Raw genomic sequence first — 23,945 nt, 5'->3', positions numbered from 1 at the left:
TTATTGTTTTTGCAACGTATTTCCTAAAGTTTACACAAGGTATTAGTTTTAGTTTCGGCAACGTATTTCCTAAAGTTTACACAAGGTATCAGTTTTAGTTTCGGCAACGTATTTCCTAAAGTTCACACATGGTATTAGTTTTAGTTTCGGCAACGTATTTCCTAAAGTTTACACAACATATTTTTTTTTGTTTTGCCAATCAATTTCCTAAAGTTTAGAGAAAGTATCTTTCATAGTTTTCATGAGGTGCTCCCTGTTGTACCAATGAATGTTTACACAGTTGATTTTCAAATACAACTGCACCACTGACAATGTTGACTTTTGAGATCAGCCATTTTTAACATACTGACAACATTCAGCCACAAATAAAGTCCTTCCAAAAACACAAAAAAAGTCAAATTTTTGTAACAAATGTTACTCATCCAATTTTAAAGGTGGTGTTGTCAGACAGAATATCAAACCTATCTTGATAGATAGTCACTAACAAACAGATTCAAAACATCAGATGGCAGGATGTGAACAACTTCTATCTGGTTTCCATACAGCAAACAACTTTCAAACAAATTTTTCCACCACTTGTCTTTTAATAGTAATGGTATCAACACTCCAATTTCCTGTGAAGTTCAGTATCGCGCCACATTTGTTATAAAACTAGTACAAATGTACCTAAAACCAGATTATAAAAATTGTTTAAAACAGCTCAAGTTAGAATAAAACCTTTCAACATCTTATAATAACATGTTATACATGAAATCTGCAATCAGCCATGCAAGCTACATTAGGTAAAGTTAGAACAGAAGACATTGATTCAGAACTTTCTGCACCTTACCGTTTTCTTAAAGACAGAAATTAACTTTTTTCAGAGCAACTTGCCACGAAACCCCAAAAACTGTAAATCAAAACAAATTGCCATTCTGTTTTACACAAGTTGCATTTGAGTTGAACATGTTGTCAAATAGGTTAGACTTTGGTTAAGAGCTTGGTTTTGAAGCTTCTTATCCTCTGGGAACATGTACAGTGGGGCAAAAAAGTATTTAGTCAGCCACCGATTGTGCAAGTTCCCCCACCTAAAATGATGACAGAGGTCAGTAATTTGCACCAGAGGTACACTTCAACTGTGAGAGACAGAATGTGAAAAAAAAATCCATGAATCCACATGGTAGGATTTGTAAAGAATTTATTCGTAAATCAGGGTGGAAAATAAGTATTTGGTCAATAACAAAAATACAACTCAATACTTTGTAACATAACCTTTGTTGGCAATAACAGAGGTCAAACGTTTACTATAGGTCTTTACCAGGTTTGCACACACAGTAGCTGGTATTTTGGCCCATTCCTCCATGCAGATCTTCTCGAGAGCAGTGATGTTTTGGGGCTGTCGCCGAGCAACACGGACTTTCAACTCCCGCCACAGATTTTCTATGGGGTTGAGGTCTGGAGACTGGCTAGGCCACTCCAGGACTTTCAAATGCTTCTTACGGAGCCACTCCTTTGTTGCCCGGGCGGTGTGTTTTGGATCATTGTCATGTTGGAAGACCCAGCCTCGTTTCATCTTCAAAGTTCTCACTGATGGAAGGAGGTTTTGGCTCAAAATCTCACGATACATGGCCCCATTCATTCTGTCCTTAACACAGATCAGTCGTCCTGTCCCCTTGGCAGAAAAACAGCCCCATAGCATGATGTTTCCACCCCCATGCTTCACAGTAGGTATGGTGTTCTTGGGATGCAACTCAGTATTCTTCTTCCTCCAAACACGACGAGTTGAGTTTATACCAAAAAGTTCTACTTTGGTTTCATCTGACCACATGACATTCTCCCAATCCTCTGCTGTATCATCCATGTGCTCTCTGGCAAACTTCAGACAGGCCTGGACATGCACTGGCTTCAGCAGCGGAACACGTCTGGCACTGCGGGATTTGATTCCCTGCCGTTGTAGTGTGTTACTGATGGTGACCTTTGTTACTTTGGTCCCAGCTCTCTGCAGGTCATTCACCAGGTCCCCCAGTGTGGTTCTGGGATCTTTGCTCACCGTTCTCATGATCATTTTGACCCCACGGGATGAGATCTTGCGTGGAGCCCCAGATCGAGGGAGATTATCAGTGGTCTTGTATGTCTTCCATTTTCTGATGATTGCTCCCTCAGTTGATTTTTTCACACCAAGCTGCTTGCCTATTGTAGATTCACTCTTCCCAGTCTGGTGCAGGTCTACAATACTTTTCCTGGTGTCCTTCGAAAGCTCTTTGGTCTTGGCCATGGCGGAGTTTGGAGTCTGACTGTTTGAGGCTGTGGACAGGTGTCTTTTATACAGATGATGGGTTCAAACAGGTGCCATTCATACAGGTAACGAGTGGGGGACAGAAAAGCTTCTTACAGAAGACGTTACAGGTCTGTGAGAGCCAGAGATTTTCCTTGTTTGAGGTGACCAAATACTTATTTTCCACCCTGATTTCCGAATAAATTCTTTACAAATCCTACCATGTGAATTCATGGATTTTTTTTTCACATTCTGTCTCTCACAGTTGAAGTGTACCTCTGGTGCAAATTACTGACCTCTGTCATCATCTTAAGTGGGGGAACTTGCACAATCGGTCCCATACGGTAAAAAAATACATTTTTCCTAGCCAAAATATATTTCAAATATATGGTAAATATATTTTGTATTTGTGATGCTCCAAAAAAATATATTTTTGAAATTGAAAATATATTTCTTTCAAACCAAAATACATTTCAAAACATATTTTAGGGTGAAGAAAATACATTTCCAACCTTACAGTAGAATGTATATCAAAGTATCCTTTATTTAAAATATATTTAGTGCAATAATGATGATAATGATAACAATACTAAAAGTAACATGTTTTATGCACATCTGCAAAAAACAGTTGGATTCAAACAAAACAGAGTCAAAGGTCTATCACGAATTAGGTTGTTTATTCATTTGCTTACAGTATTTCACATTACACAATATCTCACTATAATGTAGCGTTCATTGACTTTGAAATTATCTGTCAGTGATACAGTAAACAAGATACAACAACTGCTATGTACACTTTAGTTTTTGACAATATATACAATTTAGTACTTAAAGGAACACACTCCACTGTTTTGGAAATAGGCTCATTCTCCATCTCCCTCAGAGTTAAAAATGCAGCGTCTTCTTTCTAGATCCGTACGTTAATAGGGCTCTGGAGCGTGATCTTACGGGATGGGGCGTAGCCAGGATTTTTGGTCAAGGCGCCATATTAGCAGGCCAAACAAATGCTTGCTGTGTGGTCGGTTGTAATGTTAGATTGCACTACCGACAAAGGAATAAGCTTGAAAACAGGCTCTCTTTTCATTGTTTCCTCACCTGGAAACATCATGAGGGAGCTTATGTGTTGGATGTTACCAAAAGAAGGCGTCTAGCCTGGATAGCAGCTGCGAGACGAGCTGATATTCAGTTCTCTACCAGCCACAGATATCTGTTGGTGTGCTCCAGTATTTTCATTCAGGTAAGTTCTAAATAAGTTCATATTATTATTTATAGCCTGTTAATTTTATTTTCAATAGCACAAACTTAGAACAAACATGCAGAACTACCTTCTATTTATAGAGTTGCTAATTATTTGGCATTATTGCAACAAACCAGCCTATGAAATGAATGAAACAAATCCTGACTGGGTTCCAACACTACACATGGGGCACTACGAAATCCCTGCTTCAAACTACATGCTACATACCACCATGCCAATCAGATTACTTCTTCCATGTGAGGGTAAAAAGGTGACCTTCCTGGATAAGATGGCAAAGGTTTGCTGCGTTTTGGTGAACATGTGCCCCAGTGTGGTAGTAAAACCAGGGAAAAATGCTCTTGTTAAATACTTTTAAGTCTTGTGCTGTTTATGTAGTGATAAGTTTTCAAAAGAGACAGTAAATTACAGAATGCTAGTAGTGGGTGATATTATACAAATGCTGTCATGATTTTATGTGAACATTTTGTCATTTGTAAACTATACATAACATTTTTTCTACATTGTAACTGATGTGATGTTCGACAAAGTGCTTTTAATTAAAAATAGGCAAACATTTCTTTGTTTCTTTATTCAACTTTTGAACAGTGGTATTTAGTAAGTACATATTCAGTAAATGCAAAGTATTTACATGGCCCCCTAAATTAAAACATTATGGGTTATTCAGAACAGAACTATGCTTGGAAAAATATTGTCCCATCAGTTGATCCAACTCCTCCACAGTAGCAGGTGGAACTTTTCTTTTTTGAGGATGGCTTCTTTTACCTGTCACAACGAATGGTCTGTTTATGTTTTGATCAAGAACCTTTTTTTTGGGCAGCTGAAGAGGAGAAGTCTATCTTATGGCCAACCTCTGGCTGTATCTTGGTCATATTACCCAGCAAAACCCAGTATGCAGGTTCATCTGTAACAGTCCTTGTGCCACAGATCCTCACTGTTGCTTCTACATTAAACAGAAGAGCAGTGACATGGCTGCAAGTCTCCACGACTCTAGCCATACAGCTGCAGTGGGCGGCTTCAACCTTCCCTGTGATGCTCACAATGACCTGTGGCTGCAATGCTGCAATTCAGTCTTTAAGAGTGCAGGACCTAAAACACACACAGACAAAGTTCATTTAAAGACAAGAACTTTAATAAGCCAAGTCCGACACAAATGTGTTTTATTTACTTTCAAATCCATTTATCATAAATGTAACAAATAAAGTGTTTTTATGTATCCATCTATAGAACGCTGCATGTTATATTCTAAATCTGCATGTTTCTTTTTAGAAACCTATCAGCAAAAAATGAACCTAAAGTATGTAATGCAAGGATGTAATCACTTTCAAGAGGGAGAAAACATAAAGTTCGACTTTAAGTGACAACTATGGACACCTAATATGACAAGCAGATTCTGCAGGTCATTAATCAATGTATAAAACTAAAACAGAATGTATTTTTAGTGACACAGGACACAAACAAGGAAGCATTTATTTATAATAAATATGAATTAATTAGGGCAATTTCTTTAACCATAAAAAATAACTAAATCCTTCAGGACAATGTCACATCAATGCACTGAACTCACTATGTTATCCCTCTAACAGAGCCTCTACATGTTCTCACTGTAATTTCCCCCTCACGAATGAATTTTTACTAGCACTAATTTGAATGCTGGGGGGAATCAAACGCATTTTACTCGCAGTACTCAAGCTGACTTACCTTTGCTTGAATGACGGCGTACTCACAACGTGGAGGCTTAAAAATAGCCAAATCTTGTACCCAGTCCTTGGTGAATTGGATGTGCGCCTCCAGAGATTTATAATTGCGAAATTGGTGCGCCGTGTATGCTCTGACTCCACAGACAAGGTATGAGAGTAGATTATGCTAAGTCAATAGCGGTTTGGTCTTCAGGGTTTCTACTCCACGGCTATATTTCATACGGGTCCACATTTCAACAATCAAGTACCGTCTCTTTGCATCTGGACAGAATCTGTCTCTATACCGTCATTTTCTTTTGAGCTACGTTTCAGAATGGTTCGTAGCAATCTTGTTTTGATTCGTGACCTGCCAAGATGGTGCTGCGCTCCCACAATGCATTGCGACATTACGTCAACTCCAAAGCCCTTTGCGTGCAGGAGTGTATGCGCATGCGCATTGCCACGGTGGTTTAAAAAATAAAGATATAATGAAAAGTAATTAATAAAAATTAAATATTTAAACATTCCCACAAATGTGCAATGAACGTGCAAAAACTCTCTTTAGTAGTTGTTACTGTTTCTTTCTTTCTTTCTTTCTTCTTTTTTTTTTTTTTGAAAAATAACGACGTCTCTGAGGCGCGAAATCTGACAGCGAGAGGAACGGCCGGATACAGGAGACGGGAAGAAACAAGCCGATTATGTTCGCGTTAATTAAGTGGTTGGAAGATGTAAAATTCTCAATTCTGCCAACTGAACATATACGAGATTTTAATGAGGATGAATAATTAGCCGGCATGGAGGAAACGGACCTTTATTTCGTGGAGTGGCGACAAGAAGCCAAGGCGGGTGGCCAGTCTAAGAAGCCTCCATCATCAAGCTAGCTAGCAGGTGCCTTTTCCCATATAATATTACTTTATTCTCGTGTATTTGGAACGGAAGCGTAGAGCTGCCACCCAGGCAAAAGAGAAATATAAGTATATCACGTTATAACGTGAAAAGTTTATCGTTCTAACAATATACTATCATGTTTGAACAACATGTTTGAACAACATTGTACGAAAAATGTACATAATTATCACGTCCGTACAATATTGTGCGAACGTGACAATTATGTATATTATAATAACGTGATATTATATTATACAAACATGAAAAGCATAATGTTAGAACAATAAACATTTCACGTCATAACGTGATACAGCTCTATTTTTCTTTTGCCTGGGTGGCAGCTCCACGCTTCCATAATTTGGTAATCAAAATATGTAACTTAATTAATTATATTGTGACGTACTTTTGCCTTTTCTTATTATTCTGCCTTCTCAATAACTATCAAAGCCTATTCACATTTAATTTGGCTTTCACAGAAATCCTACCTCTCCTTCTGGCTACAGAGTACTTACCAAGGTTAGAAACAAAGAACAGTTATGCTTTATTAATGTTCGCTAATTACAATGTTCCACATTTCCTTGCTTTTTAAGTCATTTTTAGGCTTTTTAGAGTTTTTGTTTTTTATTTTTTTAGCAGTAATGTTTCTGCCTATTTATTTCAGCCCATGAAATCGAATGCAGATCTTCCTAATGTGAGATTTACATAAATGTAAGTAATTTTGTTTGTCATTGTCATTAATGTTGTTGCTGTTGTTGTTTTTGTGCAGTTTGCAATCATATAAACCTAGCAAGCATCAGTCAGCACAGTGACTAACCTAAACAGATTCTTGCTTTATTCACATATATTATATGTAATTATATATACCTGCACATTGTACCTAGGGTTGCAGCCACTTGGCCCCACCCCATTGTTGTGACAGCCCTGATTGTACTTATACACTGCATCTGAACAGGGAACAGTCTGCCACATTAATGTATTTTTAAGTGACTTGTTTGTAATACATGAATTTGTTTTTTACAGATGTCAAAGTCTCAACCTCATGCTGCCCTCCCCCATCCTCCTAAAGTAAGTATTTGTTGTTGTAGTTTTTTATGCGGTGTCTGTGTCACATGCTAATCATAATTATTGAAATAACTGTTTTCTAACAGATTTTCCAAAACACTAGTTATGTTTGTTGTCATTCAGACCAATACTACTGCTTAGACATTGTTTAGTGGTCATGCATGTTTGACAAGCTCGTTATGATACCAAAACAGTAGGCCTATCACAATAATCGATATATCGACTTAACACACAATACATGTACATGACCTCAATAATTGTTGATGATGTAATTTATCCGCCATTATATTTACAAAAATAAAATATAATGATAACAAAACAATAACATTAAATAACATTGTTTTCTATTTGTTAGAAAATTTACTATTTATTCAAGTTTTTAAGGTATCTAATATTTTGATTCCTAATTTCAATGATCTAAATACTTTAAGAATTAGATGTTGGTTTGTCAATTGAAAGTGTGTAGATCTTGCATTATTATGGTGTTATATTATGATTATACATTCAAAGACATAAAATGGTCTTAAAATGACAATGACATAACTTGTCGCAATTGTTTATGGGGCAATATACCGACCAACAAAAAGTCGCTATCGTAACAGGCCTTCAAAACAGACGGTTTTATGATTGATAAATTCAAAAAATAAATACATTTAATTTCTCTGAGATTCTCTAATATTCAGTTACAGTTCACAACACAGTTACCCGTACATGCAGTATTATACTGTAAATATAAATCTCTGCATTTAGCATCCCACTAGAAGCGTCGCAGTTACTGCCTCTTTTTTTTTTTTTTTTTTTTTTTACAAATACCTGTACTATCACTAACACATTTACTGTTTTACTTTTAGCCTGTGGATACAAATGCAGATTTCCTTAATGTAAGTTGTGCATTTTAATTACATCATGTTATTTTTATTATTATTTATTTATTTATTTTATTTTACATTCAAATATTTCAAGCTTCTTGGTTAAAGAAGCTTGATTGCTAGTAGGTAAAGAATAGTTCACCTATAATTCATATTCCCAATTAATTTCTCACCTCTGATTGAATGCCTTTGTTTGTTTTCCTTTTGACTATAACAAAACATTTTTGCTGGATATATATGGTGAATTTATATGCATAGATACAGTCGTAGTGCTTGACACATGCAAACAGCAGTAGATGTACTAAAAAGGAAATAATTACAATCATGATGTTGATTGCTGATGTCAGTATATATATTTTAGAGGAATGTTTTGTTTTTCACCCAAAATGAACTATATTGCTTCAGAAGAGATTTATTACCCTACCGGACTCTTATATATTGTTCTGTTTTTTGTTTGTTTTTGTTATTTTCAGGTTCAATGGTGCGTGTTCTTCTAATGGCCGCCTTCCCACTGGAGGTTTTGATCCACAGCAATTTAAAAGGTAATCAGCTTTGAAAGTCAGTTCAAATGGTTAGCTAATAGTACTTTAAAAAGCCTACAACTCTGTCACCAGTTTCTTTACCAAAAATTACCCATAAAAGTATCGCTCAATAGCATATATTGTAGTTCAAATGTTTAGTTGTACAAATATCAAATTTTTGGAAATCTAAAACTAGTCAAACACTCAAATGTTCATGCTTTTTATAGGAGGACAGAGCAAAACGGACATCGGCGCAGAGTGAAGAACTGCCCTTGATAAGGACACTATGACAGCCATATATAGTAAGTGAAGACTTTCTGTGTATCTAAAATTGCATACAGCACAAGTAACTTACTTTGCAACCATTAAAATAGGTTGTAAAGTAAGTTACCAATACAAATAGGTGATGATGCATTGTAGTGGTTGGTCTCAGACAAAGAAGGTCAACAGATTTATGAATGCTGGAAGGTAAGGAGAGACGACCAAAAGGGGTGTTAGCATTACTGTAATGTGAACTGGATAGACTTCCCATCTAGGAAAAAAAAGAGGTAAAATTATGCGTAAAATATATCTGTATTAATATCTGTATCTATATAAACAGAAATATCTGTTTGCTAAATGAAGCCAGCTAACATAAATCACATTTTTATTTTAACTCTGATAAAAGTAATAGAACTGTGACTTTTGTTTGTTACAGTGGCGGTAAGGAAGGGGTTTCCCAGCGTGTCCAGAAGGGCTTTGAGGATTGCCGTGAAAGCTGGGGGAACTGAGACTGCTGGAAAAGGAAAAGAAATTACATTTTAAGTATGCTGACTTATGTTCATACAATCACACACACATATACACATACACACACATATGTGTGTGTATGTGTATATATATATATATATATATATATACACACACACACATATATGTATATGTGTGTGTGTTTCTTTTAGAATGTTTGAGTATGTAATGAGAATAAACTTATAAAATGAATATTCCTTGCTTGATTGATATGCTATATGTATGTTTTAAACATCAAATAAAGATTTCTTTCAGATGTTACATGTGAATGTGTTTTCTTAGAAATATATGAAGGGTTAAATTTATATTTTTTTGAATGATTTTAAATAAATTTAAATTGTATTTTGAAATATATTTTATTAATATATTTCAAAATATACAAAAAATGGCCAAAAAATATATGTGCTAAAAAACATTTCAAAATACATAAACATATTTCAAAATGTATTTTAAAATACATTTTGAAATACATTTCAAAATATACAAAAAATGGCCAAAAAATATATGTGCTAAAATACATTTTAAATATATAAATATATTTTAAAATGTATTTTAGCACATATATTTTTTATATGTAATAAATTTATAAATAATACAATATTGCGTTTCGCTTCTGTTATTATGGTACACTGACAAAAACATATAGTTTTATTCACAGGATAAAACAGTTGTTTTGTATCACTAATTGCCCAGTACGATTACAGCATACAATATTATTGTCACTGCTACATTTCTGTGATGCTACCAGAAATTATTTCTACTACTAATTAATTACCGTTGAGCTCAAAGGTTATATTAATAAACGGTTAACGAATGTGTATTTATGAAGATGATTTGTGAGACTGGTAAACTTATGATACGTACGATGGTCTTTACTTTCTACACGGTGCATTTCAAGGTCCTGCACCCATCCGTCGGTAAACTGTACCTGGGCTTGTTGCACTGACCTGAAGTTACTCAACTTCATGAGTGTATGCACTCACTCCAAGAACCGTATGATTATAAATATGAGCGTGGTGAAAGTTGGGCAGCACGCTGACGTCTTTTGTCCCTCTGTGTGCTCGTAAGGGTCTGACCCTTTCACTCCTTTGATTTTTTCCTCGTATCTTTTCTTTGACTTTTCATCAAGTCTGTCTTTGTACGGACCGGCATTGTTCTCCTTCGTTTTGTACAGAACCTTTTTGGGGGGCAAAGAAAAAGCAAGAATTTATTGGAACCGAAGAATGAACGTTTTGCGGTGCTGCAAATGCTTGCATTTGATGCAGGTACTTGGATTGTTTTGCCACGAGTTCACGGCATGCAATGCGCGAAAGTCACGTGGTCTGTCAATCTCTATTGAAAGCCTGCGTGCGCTAGTACCTCTTGCCACAAGTTCCCAGAATCCTTTGCGGTTTTACCCCTGAATGACGTCACATTTTCAGTCTTTATCGTGGTGGGCCGGTCTCTAGTCAAAATGCCTGGGCCGATTTTTTGTCCCAGTCCAGCCTTGTATATAAGTATGACTAGGTCATTGAATCAGTGTCTGTTGTGCGTCTCAAGTAAGTTGCCTGCAATGATATTTAAGGTCCAGCAGGTGTCAGTATGGAGCAAAACAGCAAAACTGTGTCGACACAGTGTCGATACCGTTTGGGGAATGTGCTGAAACGCTTCACGAGGCCTCATCTACCCATCCCTAGTGAAAACCTAACACTCAACTAGTTAGTTCAAACATGACCACACTGAGGTTTGTCACATGGATAATACGTGGAGTTGGTTCAAGGGAAAAGAGGCTTAAAATTACTAACCGATTAGATGACTTACAGGCAGACAGGAGACACGTATGTCCAAAACATTTGTACACACAGTCACTTCTCCACAGTTCCCTCAAACGTACTCAGCCTGTTACAATTTAAAATAAAGAGGCATAGCCATTTTAATTAGCAGAAATATATACATTTTCAAAATAAAAGTTCTAAATGTTGTTAACTCCTCCTTTTTTCATTCTTTCTTTTCTTCCTTGTCGGATGACTCTGACACCACACTTTATAATAGGAGGAGACTTTATCCTCGTATTTAATCCAGAAATTGACAGGCTCAGTACAGCAGTGAGTCAAAGGATGTTCTTAAATAATACATGAGTAATTTTGGTCTTTGCGATGCTTGGCTTTCACATCACCCGACTCTCAGGGACACGTGAGAGTGGGGTGAGCCACGTGGGCGACCGTGGCTCAGGGGGTTGGGAATCGCATCTGTAACCGGAAGGTCGCCGGTTCGATCCCTGGGCTCTCTGTCCTGGTCGTTGTGTCCCTGGGCAAGACACTTTACCCTACTTGCCTACTGGTGTTGGCCAGAGGGGCCGATGGTGCGATATGGCAGCCTCGCTTCTGTCAGTCTGCCCCAGGGCAGCTGTGGCTACAACTGTAGCTGCCTCCACCAGTGTGTCAGAGTGAATGAATAGTGGTATTGTAAAGCGCTTTGGGTGCCTTGAAAAGCGCTATATAAATCCAATCCATTACCTTGCTTTTACGACTACACCACTCATAATCTGGTTTAGGCTGCTTTTTTAGTTAGCAGCATCACCAGGGACGTGCAGAGAGGTTTAAAGGGGCGGGTGCTCAAAGTTAAAAAGGGGCACATTGAACCAGGCTGAATAACAACAACACACATTCATCAAGAATCTAATATGGGAAGGGCAGGGCTGTGTTGATCTGAGACTGTAGACATTAAAAAGTCCATAGGAGAGATGGTAGCTGATTAAACAAGTGTCATGAGATAATAACAAAATGCAAAGATTGGTGACAGCGCTTGGAACCATAAGGCAACGAAAAACTGTGAGAAATAATTTAGGCTCTGCCTGTGAATCACTCTTTGCTTCTCTTCTTCCTTCCATCCCATCATTTCATATATCACTCTCCACTTGCTGTCTATCTGAGAACAAGGCACAACTTGCTATTGCAATAAACTATAATCTAATTATCCACACCTAACAACTCCAGCACTTAATCTAAAATAAAATGATGACAGAAAAATGTTATAGCCCTGCCTTTAGTAGCCTCACACAGCTCTGCTGTTTCCTCCTCATGTCCTTACCAGCCATGTCTGCACAATATTATATCATGAGTAATACTTTTTTAAAAAAAATCCATCTAAATAAAACACACACATGCACGCACAGTGACATTTTAGACCTTCTTCAGAATACTGTATATACTATGGGCATCCTTACATTATTATTTATTACTAGAGCTACAATAATAAAGCAATGAGGAGGGGGAAGTAATAAATATGAAATAATGTATTTATGATGATTCCATTTGTTTCACTATCCACTCTGTGCAGGGCAAAGCTTATTACATTTTTAAACTGATACAATAATTTTACTGCTGTAAAATCTAAATTTTGTCTTATTTAAAATATAAATCTAATATCAGAATCAGAATCAGAATACTTTATTGATCCCTGGGGGGATCTGCTTCTTAATGTATGTTCTTTAAAATACAGCTTGTGTTTTTTAATATATTATAATTATAATAATGCATAATTATGTGGACATGCATATTAGACCGTTTTTTAGTGAAATATAATCCCTCCAGAAAGTCCGGAAAAGCCCGGAAACTTACTTTAAAGCTAAATATGTTCTAAATACTTTAAAGCTAAATATGTTTCTAAATACTTTAAAACTAAATATGTTCACTAAAACGGTGACAGAGCTACAGACCCATGACAGCCTTACACAGGTAGCCAGCAGCTGTGACCAGCACTACCTGTGCAGTTAATAAAAGGACAGGTAATGTTTGTCGCGCTGTTGCACACACAGCACGCTCGTTTGTTTCAGTTCGTCAGCTGCAACAAGACAGCTTACCAACGTGTACGTAATAAGCTAATACTCCTGTGTGCTACACACTACAGTGTACGCTGTACACCTACTTACTGGTTGTGTCGCATCAGTCTGTGTCTCTGAGTTAACTTGTGTTTCTCCTACAGCTCCGGACCGCAAAAAATGCGCGTGCTCTTTGTGAGCTCGTTCCCGGCTCGTAACCAGCGCGTTCTGCCGTCGAGGGCGATCATTGGTTAAATGTGATCATGTGACTGATGCAAGCCAGATCCTTTTATTTAGCAAAACTGTGATTAATAGTTAAATATTATTGTTGAGGGGCACAGACAGGACTCCGCACGCACACACACATAAAAAAATAAATAAATAAATAAAATAAAAAAATTTAAAAGTTGCCTCAACAAAAGTGCACTTTGGGCACCCATCGGGAAAGGGGCGGGTGCTCAAGCCCCTCTAGCCCCCCCCCCCCTCTGCACGTGCCTGAGCATCACAGGCATACAGATTCATCCTGTCATTGTCAGTGATCCTGCACCAGAATCTATCTCTCTGACACAGAAAAGAGTCAGACCACTAATTAGGAGCTGGAAATTTAACACATTATTACTGAAAGAACAAGACTTCATTAATTCAGGTACACAAAGGTACTTAGGTGTACCTGTGTGTACACCTGTGTGCACAAACAGGTACTCACAGGGACTCTATTTTCTCACAGGGACTCTATTTTCTGAGGGGCTGAGGCTGTTCTTTCAGCCAATGCTCAGGATTTTCTATGAGTCCATCCTCTATGCTGTGTCATGCTGGGGCAGCAGGAAAAGCTGATCTGAAAGGCCAGTGATGTTGTGGGGATGGAGCTGGATTCTCTTAATAAGGTGGCGTCACACTTCATGAGGTGCTGGCCAGTCACAGGAGTGTGTTCAGTGAGACACTAAGATTTTCCAACTGCACCACTGAGGAAATCACTCCTGCCTGTGGCTCTATCTCCATCTAATGCACACCCTTAATATCTGCACATCCTCTACCAGTCAAAATAACAAAATAACAAAGTTTTACAGTTGAGAGTAAAATGACAATAATATATATTTAATCTCTGTAATATTCTGGATTTTTATAATAAAGCTTTTTTTTTGTATATATTAGAGCTTTTTCTTAAGCTCTTTCTTAAATTTTGCAACTTTGTAATTTATTGTAATATTTAACTTAGTCCAGGTTGTTACTGTTGTTGTCTCGGAGCAACAGTAACCACATGATTTCCTTAGGGATCATGTGGATTAATAAAGGATTCTGATGACATGGGCTTGCTTTAGCGTTGTGGTTTTATTTTGAAAAATGTGCCGGAAGTGATAGCGGCCAGTTGAGCGGACTTCACGCTGTTCTCGCTTAGCAGAGAGAATTACAGCTGGAACCAGAAAGTTCTCCAGAGTCCAGTTCTGTGGACGGAGCAGAGGTGGACTGACACAGTGAACCACCGGATGTGGATTTAAAAGCGGAAATGGAGGCAAGAAGAGAAGGTTAGTTTAGTCGCTGCTGCTGGAAACAGGCTCAGTGTTGTGCTAGTGCTGCTAAGCTAACGTTAGCATCGTGCTACAGATGCGGCTGTCGGGTTCAGCAGCAGTAAACAGAACATTTCAGGAAGTCACGGCAGAACGTGTCGGGGATTTAAAGACAGCAGGTCAAAGAGTGATTATCTTCAGTGTGGGGTGTAGTCTCGTTGTCAGCCCGAAGGCCGGAGCCTCACAGATGCCTCCCTATTATACTTAAAATGCTGCCATTTGTTTATATATACTCGTGTTCCAACTGTGGCATCCGCAGTTTCCACGAACAGCAGCACAGACCTGCTAGTATATGATAAAGTGATCTACTACAAGCTTCGATCGCACCTGTTCAAGCACTTTCTAACATTAAAGCCTCTATGTGTGCCACAAGCGTCGGTGATAACCAGAGACCACAAGCAAGCATTCTGAAGTTTGTCCTGTGCTTTTTGTGCTGTCCAAAAACTGTTATCATCATCATCATCATCATCATCATCATCATCATCATCATCAACTTTATTTATAAAGCACTTTAAAACAACCACAGCTGACACAAAGTGCTGTACATTGGAACTGTAAAATAAAATTACATGAGATATAAATAAAAAAACAAATAAAAGAAGAGTGAAATCATTAATTAAATAACTACTTCAATTAAAAGAGAAACTGAGTCTCACTGAGGTTAAAAGCCAAGGAATAAAAGTGGGTTTTAAGACGTGATTTAAAAGTGGACAGTGAAGGGGCCTCTCTAACATGCATGGGCAAATTATTCCATAATTTTGGAACCACAATAGAGAAGGCCCCGCCCCCTCTGAGCTTCCTCCTGGATCTCGGTACCTCCAGGAGCAGCTGGTCAGCTGACCTGAGAGACCGACAGGGTATGTGGGGATGAAGAAGCTCAGAGAGGTAAGGCGGGGCAAGACTGTGAAGGCATTTAAAAACAAACATAAGAATTTTAAAATGAACTCTAAAAGACACAGGCAGCCAGTGCAGAGAGGCCAGCACTGATGGTGTATATGTTGATTAATATTAAGTTAAGTTGAATATATGTTAATACGACTGGAGATTTTCTGCAGATTTTTCTCTGTAAAACAAACGGCGGTGGATAGAGCAGCTACAAAATTAACATCAGAGTTTGTTAATCAGGTGCTCTGGGTCCTGCCAGCTTTTTCCAGTAAAGGATGTAATTAGGGCTGGGCCATATTATACTGTTTACAGTAATACCGGTACAATGTTAGGCAACGAAAAGAAAATGAAATATCGCGATAGAATATGGGTAAAACGCGCATGCGCAGTTCCTTTGTTTTCATACGCACATGGCCGATTGTTGAGTGAAACAGATGAACCAGAATTGGTTTGTAAAAATGGAGCAACTTCAGTGATGTGGAACTGGTTTGGTGTTTGTCCGTCAGATACACGACAAAGCACATTTTTTTGCAGAACATGCAAGCGGCCGTGGTTATTGTCGTATTTGTCGGACTAAGGTGCTCTTAAATCTGGGAGTAATCTAAATCAAATCAAATCACTTTTATTGTCACATCACATGTGCAGGCACACTGGCACAGCACATGCGAGTGAAATTCTTGTGTGCGAGCCCCACAAGCAACAGAGATGTGCAAACACAACAACACAAACGAGCAAAATACAAGAATGGCCAACCTGAAACTAATAAATATATGTACAATATATAATAGTGTATGCATTTCTGGATGTGTATACTAAATATTTTCCTACGTGTGTGTGTGTGTGTGTGTGTGTGTGGGTGTGTATACACATTTTTACAAATTAAATAGTAAAAAAAAAAAATAAAAATAAAAAATAATAATAATAAAATATATAAATATACAGAGTTGAATATGTGCAAAACAAGTGGCATTTATATACAGTGTGGAGTGCATAATGTTGAAGTTCCAGTAGTGAAGCTGAGGTGTCTATGACGTGTTCAGCAGTCTGATGGCCTGGTGGAAGAAGCTGTCTCTCAGTCTGCTGGTACGGGACCGGATGCTGCAGAACCTCCTTCCTGATGGAAGCAGTCTGAACAGTTTATGGCTGGGGTGACTGGAGTCCTTGATGATCCTCCCCGCTTTCCTCAGGCAGCGCTTCCTGTAGATGTCTTGGAGGGAGGGAAGCTCACCTCCAATTATCCGTTCAGAGCACCGCACTACTCGCTGGAGAGCTTTGCAGTTGTAGGCGGTGCTGTTGCCATACCAGGTGGTGATGCATCCAGTGAGGATGCTCTCAATGGCACAGTGATAGAAGGTCCTGAGGATGCGGGGGCTCATGCCGAATCTTTTCAGTCTCCTGAGAAAGAAGAGGCGCTGCTGCGCCTTCTTCACTGTTTTGTTTGTGTGTACTGACCACGTAAGATCCTCAGCCAGATGTACACCAAGGAACCGGAAGCTGCTCACTCTCTCCACAGCAGCGCCGTTGATGGTGATGGGGGTGTGTACTTCTCTGCACCTCCGGAAGTCCACTATCAACTCCTTTGTCTTTGCGACGTTGAAGGTGAGATGGTTGTCTTCACACCAGTGGGTCAGGGCGCTGACCTCCTCCCTGTAAGCCCCTTTGGTGATAAGACCCACCACTGCAGTGTCGTCCGCAAACTTCACAATGATGTTGGAGCTGTTAGTGGCCGTGCAGTCATAGGTGTAGAGTGAGTACAGGAGAGGGCTCAGTACACACCCCTGTGGAGCACCAGTGTTCAGTGTGATGGGGGATGAGGTGATGCTGCCCAGTCTGACCACCTGGCGTCTGTCAGACAGGAAGCTAAGGATCCAGCTGCAGAGGGAGCTGCTCAGTCCTAGATCCTGCAGTTTCCTGTCCAGCTTCGAGGGAACGATGGTATTGAATGCTGAGCTGTAATCTACAAACAGCATTCTCACATACGTGTCTCTCTTCTCCAGGTGTGACAGGGCAGTGTGTAGTGTCAGGGCTATGGCATCATCAGTGGACCTGTTGTGGCGGTATGCAAACTGTAGAGGGTCCAGTGAGTCGGGTAGTGCAGAGCAGATGAAGTCCCTGACCAGCTTCTCGAAGCATTTGCTTACAATGGGGGTCAGGGCTACAGGTCGCCAGTCGTTCAATGAGGAGATGGTGGAGGATTTGGGTACAGGGACGATGGTGGCCATTTTGAAGCAGGCTGGGACTACAGACAGAGAGAGGGAAAGGTTGAAGATGTGCGTGAACACTCCAGCCAGCTGAGCCGCGCATGACTTGAGGACGCGGCCGGGAATCCCGTCCGGACCAGTAGCTTTGCGTGCGTTCACCTTCCTGAAGCACTTCCGCACATCCTCCTCAGACACAGTGTGCGCACTGACGTCATCCGCGGTGCGCACACTGTCCGGTCTCATGGTAATCTGGGTCCTAAACTCCGTCTCTTCAGGTCCCAAAGTCAAACGAACACTGCGGCATCACTGAGAGTTAAAAACTGTCTAAATTCTTTCATCTTTAATAAAATGATCAGCATTGCTGCTTTACCAGGTGTAACAATTCAGTTTAACTTCCAGGCATCCATGAAAACAGAATTTATGACATTTAACAGAGTTAGAAGTTAGCAGGAAGCTAGCGGAAGTTAGCTCACTAGTTTCGCTAGTTACCTAAGCATGTTGAAGCATGTTCTGACTGAGAGATTTCTGAAATATTCAAATGTACAGCTCTGCTGTCACTTCCAACATAAATGAAGACAGGAAACTAAACAGCAGTGACGTTTGTAGGGTTACTGAAGTTGGGCTAGCTGGTATATAATGATGTGCCACGTGATCGCTAGCGACACAGCTATGTTAGCATAACAAACACAGTGAAGCTGCAGGATGAACGCTAACACTTTTCCATTCGATAAAAGTTAACGTGAAGGTTCCTGATGGTTAGAGACAAATGCAATCGCTGTTGGGATGATAAATATTTTATATCGGGATATGAGATTTTGGTCATATCGCACAGGTATGGTGTGAAGAATCTGTGTTTACAGTGCTGACCTTTCTTGAGTGGAGATCATTGCTGCCTCAGTTGGGCTTCTGCTTTTTAAATACTGGTTTAATTATGATTGATGATTAAGATGTTGGGAGTTTCCAGGCCATGGATCCAAATGTTAAATCTCTGAGCCATTTAGTTATCACTTTTGCGTTTTTCAGTTCAATTCAATTTTATTTATATGGTGTCAAATCACAACAACAGTTGCCTTAAGGTGCTTTATACAGTAAGTTAAAGATCCAACTAGGGCTGGGACATATCATACCGTACCATATCGTAATGTTGGGCAACGATAAGAAAAGGAAATATAAAATAGAACATGGGTAAAACGCGCATGTGCAGAGCCTTTGTTTTCATACGCACATGGCGGAAAAAGCATGGCGGCAACAGAGAATGAGAAGGGTGAAAGCGGATCGTTGAATGAAACGGATGAACCAGAACTGGTTTGTAAAAATGCTGCAGCTTCAGTGGTGTGGAACTGGTTTAGCTTTCGTCCGTCAGATACACAACAAAGCACTATTTTTGGTAGCGCATGCTAGCGCAATAGACCTCAATACTTGAAATGTGCAATTCACTTGTATTTTTATTTTTTATTCCTATTTATTCTATTTATCCCCTTCGTATATTTTATTTATATTGTCTCTGTATTTATATATGTATGTGTGTGTGTGTGTGTGTGTGTGTGTGTGTGTGTGTGTATATAATATTCTGTAACTCTGTAACTTCTGTCGGTGCTGTGCTTTTTTGGAAATCAAATTTCCCAGAGGAACCCACCCGAGGGATTAATAAAGTTCTATCTTATCTTATCTTATCTTATCTTAGCGGGCCGTCGTTATTACTGTGTTGTTTGGAAAATACGGCGCACTTAAAATCAATCCTTTGATTTTTCTGAAAGTCGACAGAGCCCCTTATAATCCCGTGTGCCTTATGTATGAACTCTGGTTGTGTTTACTGACCTGGAAACGATTTTATGTGCACGGCGCTCGAAAATCTGTCAAATGTTTTAGTAAAACTTTGCTAAGCTACGAAGCCGCACCGCTTGATGGATTGTGGGAGCATTACGGCTATCGTAGGCGGAGCCTCGCGGAGTGATACGTACTGTGCTTCAACATAATATTACCATATTGTGTGTGTATAACCTCTTTTTAAGTTTTGTGGATATTACACATGGTTATGCTGAGGATATGTCGGCCAGTTTCCACTGGAAATGCCTTTTGGTTAAACTGTCAGCAAAGAATTTGCACTGTTACATTTTTATATAACTTTAATGCACATAAAAAACAGCTGCTTGTTTAAGTGAAAATACATTGATGGGTTTTTTGCACTAATAAAGTTGTGGAGTTGTAAAGTATTTTGTCTAGTGTCAATTATATCGTCAGTTATATCGTTATCGCAAATTTTCAAATGTATATCGTGATAAATATGTTTGGTCATATCGCCCTGCTCTAGACCCAACAATAACACAGAGAGCTCCATCATGCTGTCCAGATGGGTACATTTTGAGTTTGGCTATTCCAGACTGAGGCAGGTCCAAACGCCTGGTCAAAGTTTCTGTAGGGCTCTGTATGTTTTAGTTTGCATTAGTAATGTCTGTTTTTGTATTGCAGCTTTTAGGATTGTGATTATTCAGTGTTTACTTAAGTTCAGCTGATATTAGAGAGTTTTGGTCACAGAAATCCTAAGGAGGAGGGAAAAGGTTATACTGGATCTTCTCCAGCAGGAAAATAGAAGAAAAGAAGATTTAATGCAATAACATGTATTTTATTTTTATATTTTTGGATTACACAGGAGTAGATTCAATTCACTGTTATTTACACAGCGCCAAATCACAAGAACAGTTCCCTCAAGGTTCTATATATTGTACAGTAGACCCTACAATAATACATACATACAACAATCATGTGACCTCCTATGAACAATAGAGGTGGGAATCACTATACATCCCACGATACGATATTATCACAATACTTAACGCACGATACGATATTATTGCAATTTTATTTATTTATTAATTATTATTATTATTATTATTATTATTATTATTATTATTATATTATTATTATAATAATAATATATTATATTATTATTATTTATTTATGAAAACTATGCAGCCCATTCAGCAACTGAAGAATTTGAAAGTAAATTAAAACAAAATATAATTTTACATTAAATAAAAAAGTTTTAAACTTAATTAAAATAAGACATGTCTTAAATTAAAATAAGTAAACTGTCATGTTTATTGCTGCCAAAAACAAGTTAAACACATTTGGACAGTGAAGGAATGTCAGGATTCTTGCTCAGAAAAAGGATCAACATGCTCTGAAGTCAGAGCACAAAAACCTTTTTTGTAACAAAATATCGATTTCTGCTGTCCCTGTATCGATACATTATTAGCAAACAAAATATCACGATACTACACAGTATCGATTTTTTTCCCCACCCCTAATGAGCAGCACTTTGGCGACAGTGGGAAGGAAAACCTCCCTTTTAACAGGAAGAAACCTCCAGCAGAACCAGGCTCAGGGAGGGGCGGGGCCATCTGCTGTGATTGGTTGGGGTGAGAGAAGGAAGATGTCTTTCTGAAAGCGCTGTAACTAAGTGTAAGGATATATTTCCTCCACTGTTGTGATCTTCAGTGCCTCGTGCCAACACAGTGTAGAGCAGCTAGAACTCCCACAAAGGTCGATTATCTTGCTAATAGTTTTACTTCTTCACTGCGTACAACTCTAGATACTGTAGCTCCTGTGAAAAAGAAAGCCTCAGATTAGAAGTACTTGACCCTGGTATAATTCTCAAATGCGCATCTGGAGAAGAAATGGCGTCATGCTAATTTAGAAGATCATCATTTAGCCTGGAGAGCCAGTTTGCTGCTTCATAAAAAAGCCCCCTTTAAACCTAGAACATCTCACTGATTGAAGGAAATAAGAACAAGCCTAGATTTCTCTGCAGCACTGTAGCCAGGCTGACAAACAGTCAGAGCTCTGCTGAGCCAAGCATTCCTTTAAAAGGAAAACTAAGATCAGCTTGGAGCTCTGAGGAGGCAGGAATGATGTCCATCAATCAGGACTTGGTCCTGAAGCTGATATCCAGCTGAAGTTAAGAAGAGGGTTCATCACTGTAAATCCTGGCTCTATTTTCCAATAAAGGTCTTTGAATCTTATGAAATGCTTCTGATCATTCTTCACTTCATCATAGAAACATAAAATAAGTAATCTCAATAAAACCTGTATGTGTGCTCAGTGTATGAAACACATTTGTGCCACTCTACGTCTGAGTGGAAGTGTTTCTTGGGCGTCTGCTTTACTTCCCTCCTGTGTCCACTGCTGTGTCTGCAAACTGTGTTAAAGCAGATGGTGAATACAGTGCAACCAAGCAGATTAATAACAAGTCCAAGCTGTCACAAATCATCTGCATGTAGTATTTGTGGTTTCAGTGACACTGAGTAATGTCAGTGTTAATGTCTGTGTTTCAGGTTTACCTCCAGATGTCCAGAAGGTAATAGTTGGTGATGAAGAGGAGCAGGAGGGAGTATTCATCAAAGAGGAACAGGAGGAGGTCGACATCATCAAGTTCACATTCAGTCCTGTTGCTGTAAAAAGTGAAGAGGATGAAGAGAAACCTGAGTCCTCTAAGCTTCATCACACCCTGACTGAGAAGCGCAGAGACTCTGTGGGAGGAGAGGATGCTGGCAGACCAGCACCAGATCCAGGTTTAGATCCTGAGGACAAGGACATGGAGACGGAGGTCCATGAAGGAGATCTGGAGGAGAGCAGTGAACCTTCAAGCTCGGAAGAAAGCAAAGTGCTCGCAGGGGATATGAAATGTGTCTCGGGCGAAGAAGCACTCATCTGTACCGAATGTGGGAAATCGTTTAAGCGCATGGCACACCTGTTAAGGCATAAACGGAGCCACACAGGAGAGAAACCGTTCGGTTGTCCGAAGTGCGACAAAAGATTCGTTCAGAGCGGAAGTCTTAAAAAACACCTTTGGACTCACACGGGCCAGAAACCGTTCAGCTGCTCCGAGTGCGGCCGATGCTTCATGGAGAAGGCGGCGCTGACGAACCACATGACGCTTCACACGGGAGAGAAACCGTTCAGCTGCTCCGAGTGCAGCAAGCCCTTCAGCTGCCGCTCGGCCCTGAACGCTCACATGAAAATTCACAGTGGGGAGAAGAACTTCAGCTGCAGTACTTGTCTCAAGACGTTCACCTGGAATTATCAGCTGAACAGACACAAGTGTATCAGTCCGAAACCAGCCCGAAACCGAGTGCTAATGCCTCGGCCTCACAATGACAAAGTAGTTGTGTTTGTACACTTCACCTAGTGATTTCAGCGGCTGAGTTATGAAGTTTATTTCAAACATAATCATGATTTCATGTTTCTTTGATGAATTAAATGCTCAGAGCGTTTTCATTGGTCAACGACTAACTTCAGACAGGAAGAAACTTTTTTTTTTTTTTTTTTACTTGAGTGTCTTTTCAGTGTGTGTTCTTTAAAAATGCTCAGATTCACGTTTAGTTCTGGATTTCTTTTTGGGGGGTTTGTTGGAGGCAAATTTATGAAGTTCAGAAGTAATGAAAACATCTTGATGTCATTAGCATCATCGCTCACTCTCATCAGCTATGGAGGACCACAAGAGCCACGTGTATCGAAACATTACTAAAGTAATTTATTATTTTATCATTTAAAATAAAAACACTATTTTTAAATCAATATTTCAAAATGAATTATCAATCCATTAATAAATACTTCATATCGAAAATTAATTTCACCTGTTTATATATGTGTGTGTGTGTATATATATATATATATATATATATATATATATATATATATATATATATATATATATATATTAGGGGTGCAACGATACACAAAATTCACGGTTCGGTTCGGTTCGATACTTTGGTGTCACGGTTCGATATTTTTTCGATACAAAAAAAATGTTCATGCCTTTTTAATTTGTCATTTATTAAAATTATAAATATATATTTTAACACAAAAGTACAGTTTTTAAATTTAACCCTAACCCTTGTGCGTGTTTTTTATTTTGACAGCGAATGCGCACCTGCGGACCACTTATGTGCAGCCCTGGTTATTTAGCTCGTCATATTGCAGCCACAGAAATTCTTTTGTCCATGAAACCATAAAGCTGCACTTTCTTTTTGCCTTATAGTCTGATTTGTCATAACTTCTCCGTTTTGTGGTAAGCTTTTCTTTGGCTGTCACTTCTTCACCCTGACCTGTCTTATTTGGCTCAGCAGAACTAAAATATATATCTGTCTGTGAAGGTTCTCAATCATCCAGGTCATCG

The 23,945-nt window shown here is 38.9% G+C and overlaps 1 protein-coding gene, 2 long non-coding RNA genes and 1 pseudogene across 3 annotated transcripts; 2 read left to right on the top strand and 2 right to left on the bottom strand.

Annotated features, from left to right (window-relative positions):
- The window catches only part of LOC146644451 (dynein axonemal heavy chain 6-like), an 85,595-nt pseudogene extending 72,224 nt beyond the window's left edge, over nucleotides 1–13,371 (bottom strand).
- On the bottom strand, nucleotides 4,066–6,064 carry LOC146644453 (uncharacterized). The gene is made up of 2 exons (XR_014909324.1): nucleotides 5,211–6,064; nucleotides 4,066–4,598 (listed from the first exon to the last, which is right to left on the bottom strand). It is a non-coding gene; the product is annotated as an uncharacterized LOC146644453 (long non-coding RNA).
- Nucleotides 6,075–9,383, top strand: LOC146644452 (uncharacterized). The gene is made up of 7 exons (XR_014909325.1): nucleotides 6,075–6,592; nucleotides 6,738–6,784; nucleotides 7,097–7,141; nucleotides 7,990–8,019; nucleotides 8,481–8,549; nucleotides 8,756–8,830; nucleotides 9,226–9,383. It is a non-coding gene; the product is annotated as an uncharacterized LOC146644452 (long non-coding RNA).
- Nucleotides 13,372–14,480: 1,109 nt separating the features above from the next.
- Nucleotides 14,481–23,455, top strand: LOC146644450 (uncharacterized). Its single transcript, XM_085395355.1, has 2 exons — nucleotides 14,481–14,639; nucleotides 22,102–23,455. The coding sequence occupies exons 1-2, from the start codon at nucleotides 14,621–14,623 to the stop codon at nucleotides 22,953–22,955; spliced, it is 873 nt and encodes a 290-aa protein (XP_085251481.1). The 5' UTR covers nucleotides 14,481–14,620; the 3' UTR covers nucleotides 22,956–23,455.
- Nucleotides 23,456–23,945: the final 490 nt, after the last annotated feature.

Source organism: Rhamphochromis longiceps, linkage group LG22, assembly GCF_057381845.1.
Source record: "Rhamphochromis longiceps isolate RC_006_pf linkage group LG22, R_longiceps_female_GT1.1, whole genome shotgun sequence".
In the NCBI taxonomy this organism is placed as follows: Eukaryota; Metazoa; Chordata; class Actinopteri; order Cichliformes; family Cichlidae; genus Rhamphochromis; species Rhamphochromis longiceps.
Note: the sequence above shows the minus strand (reverse complement) of the source record. Positions and strands in the feature narration are given on the sequence as shown.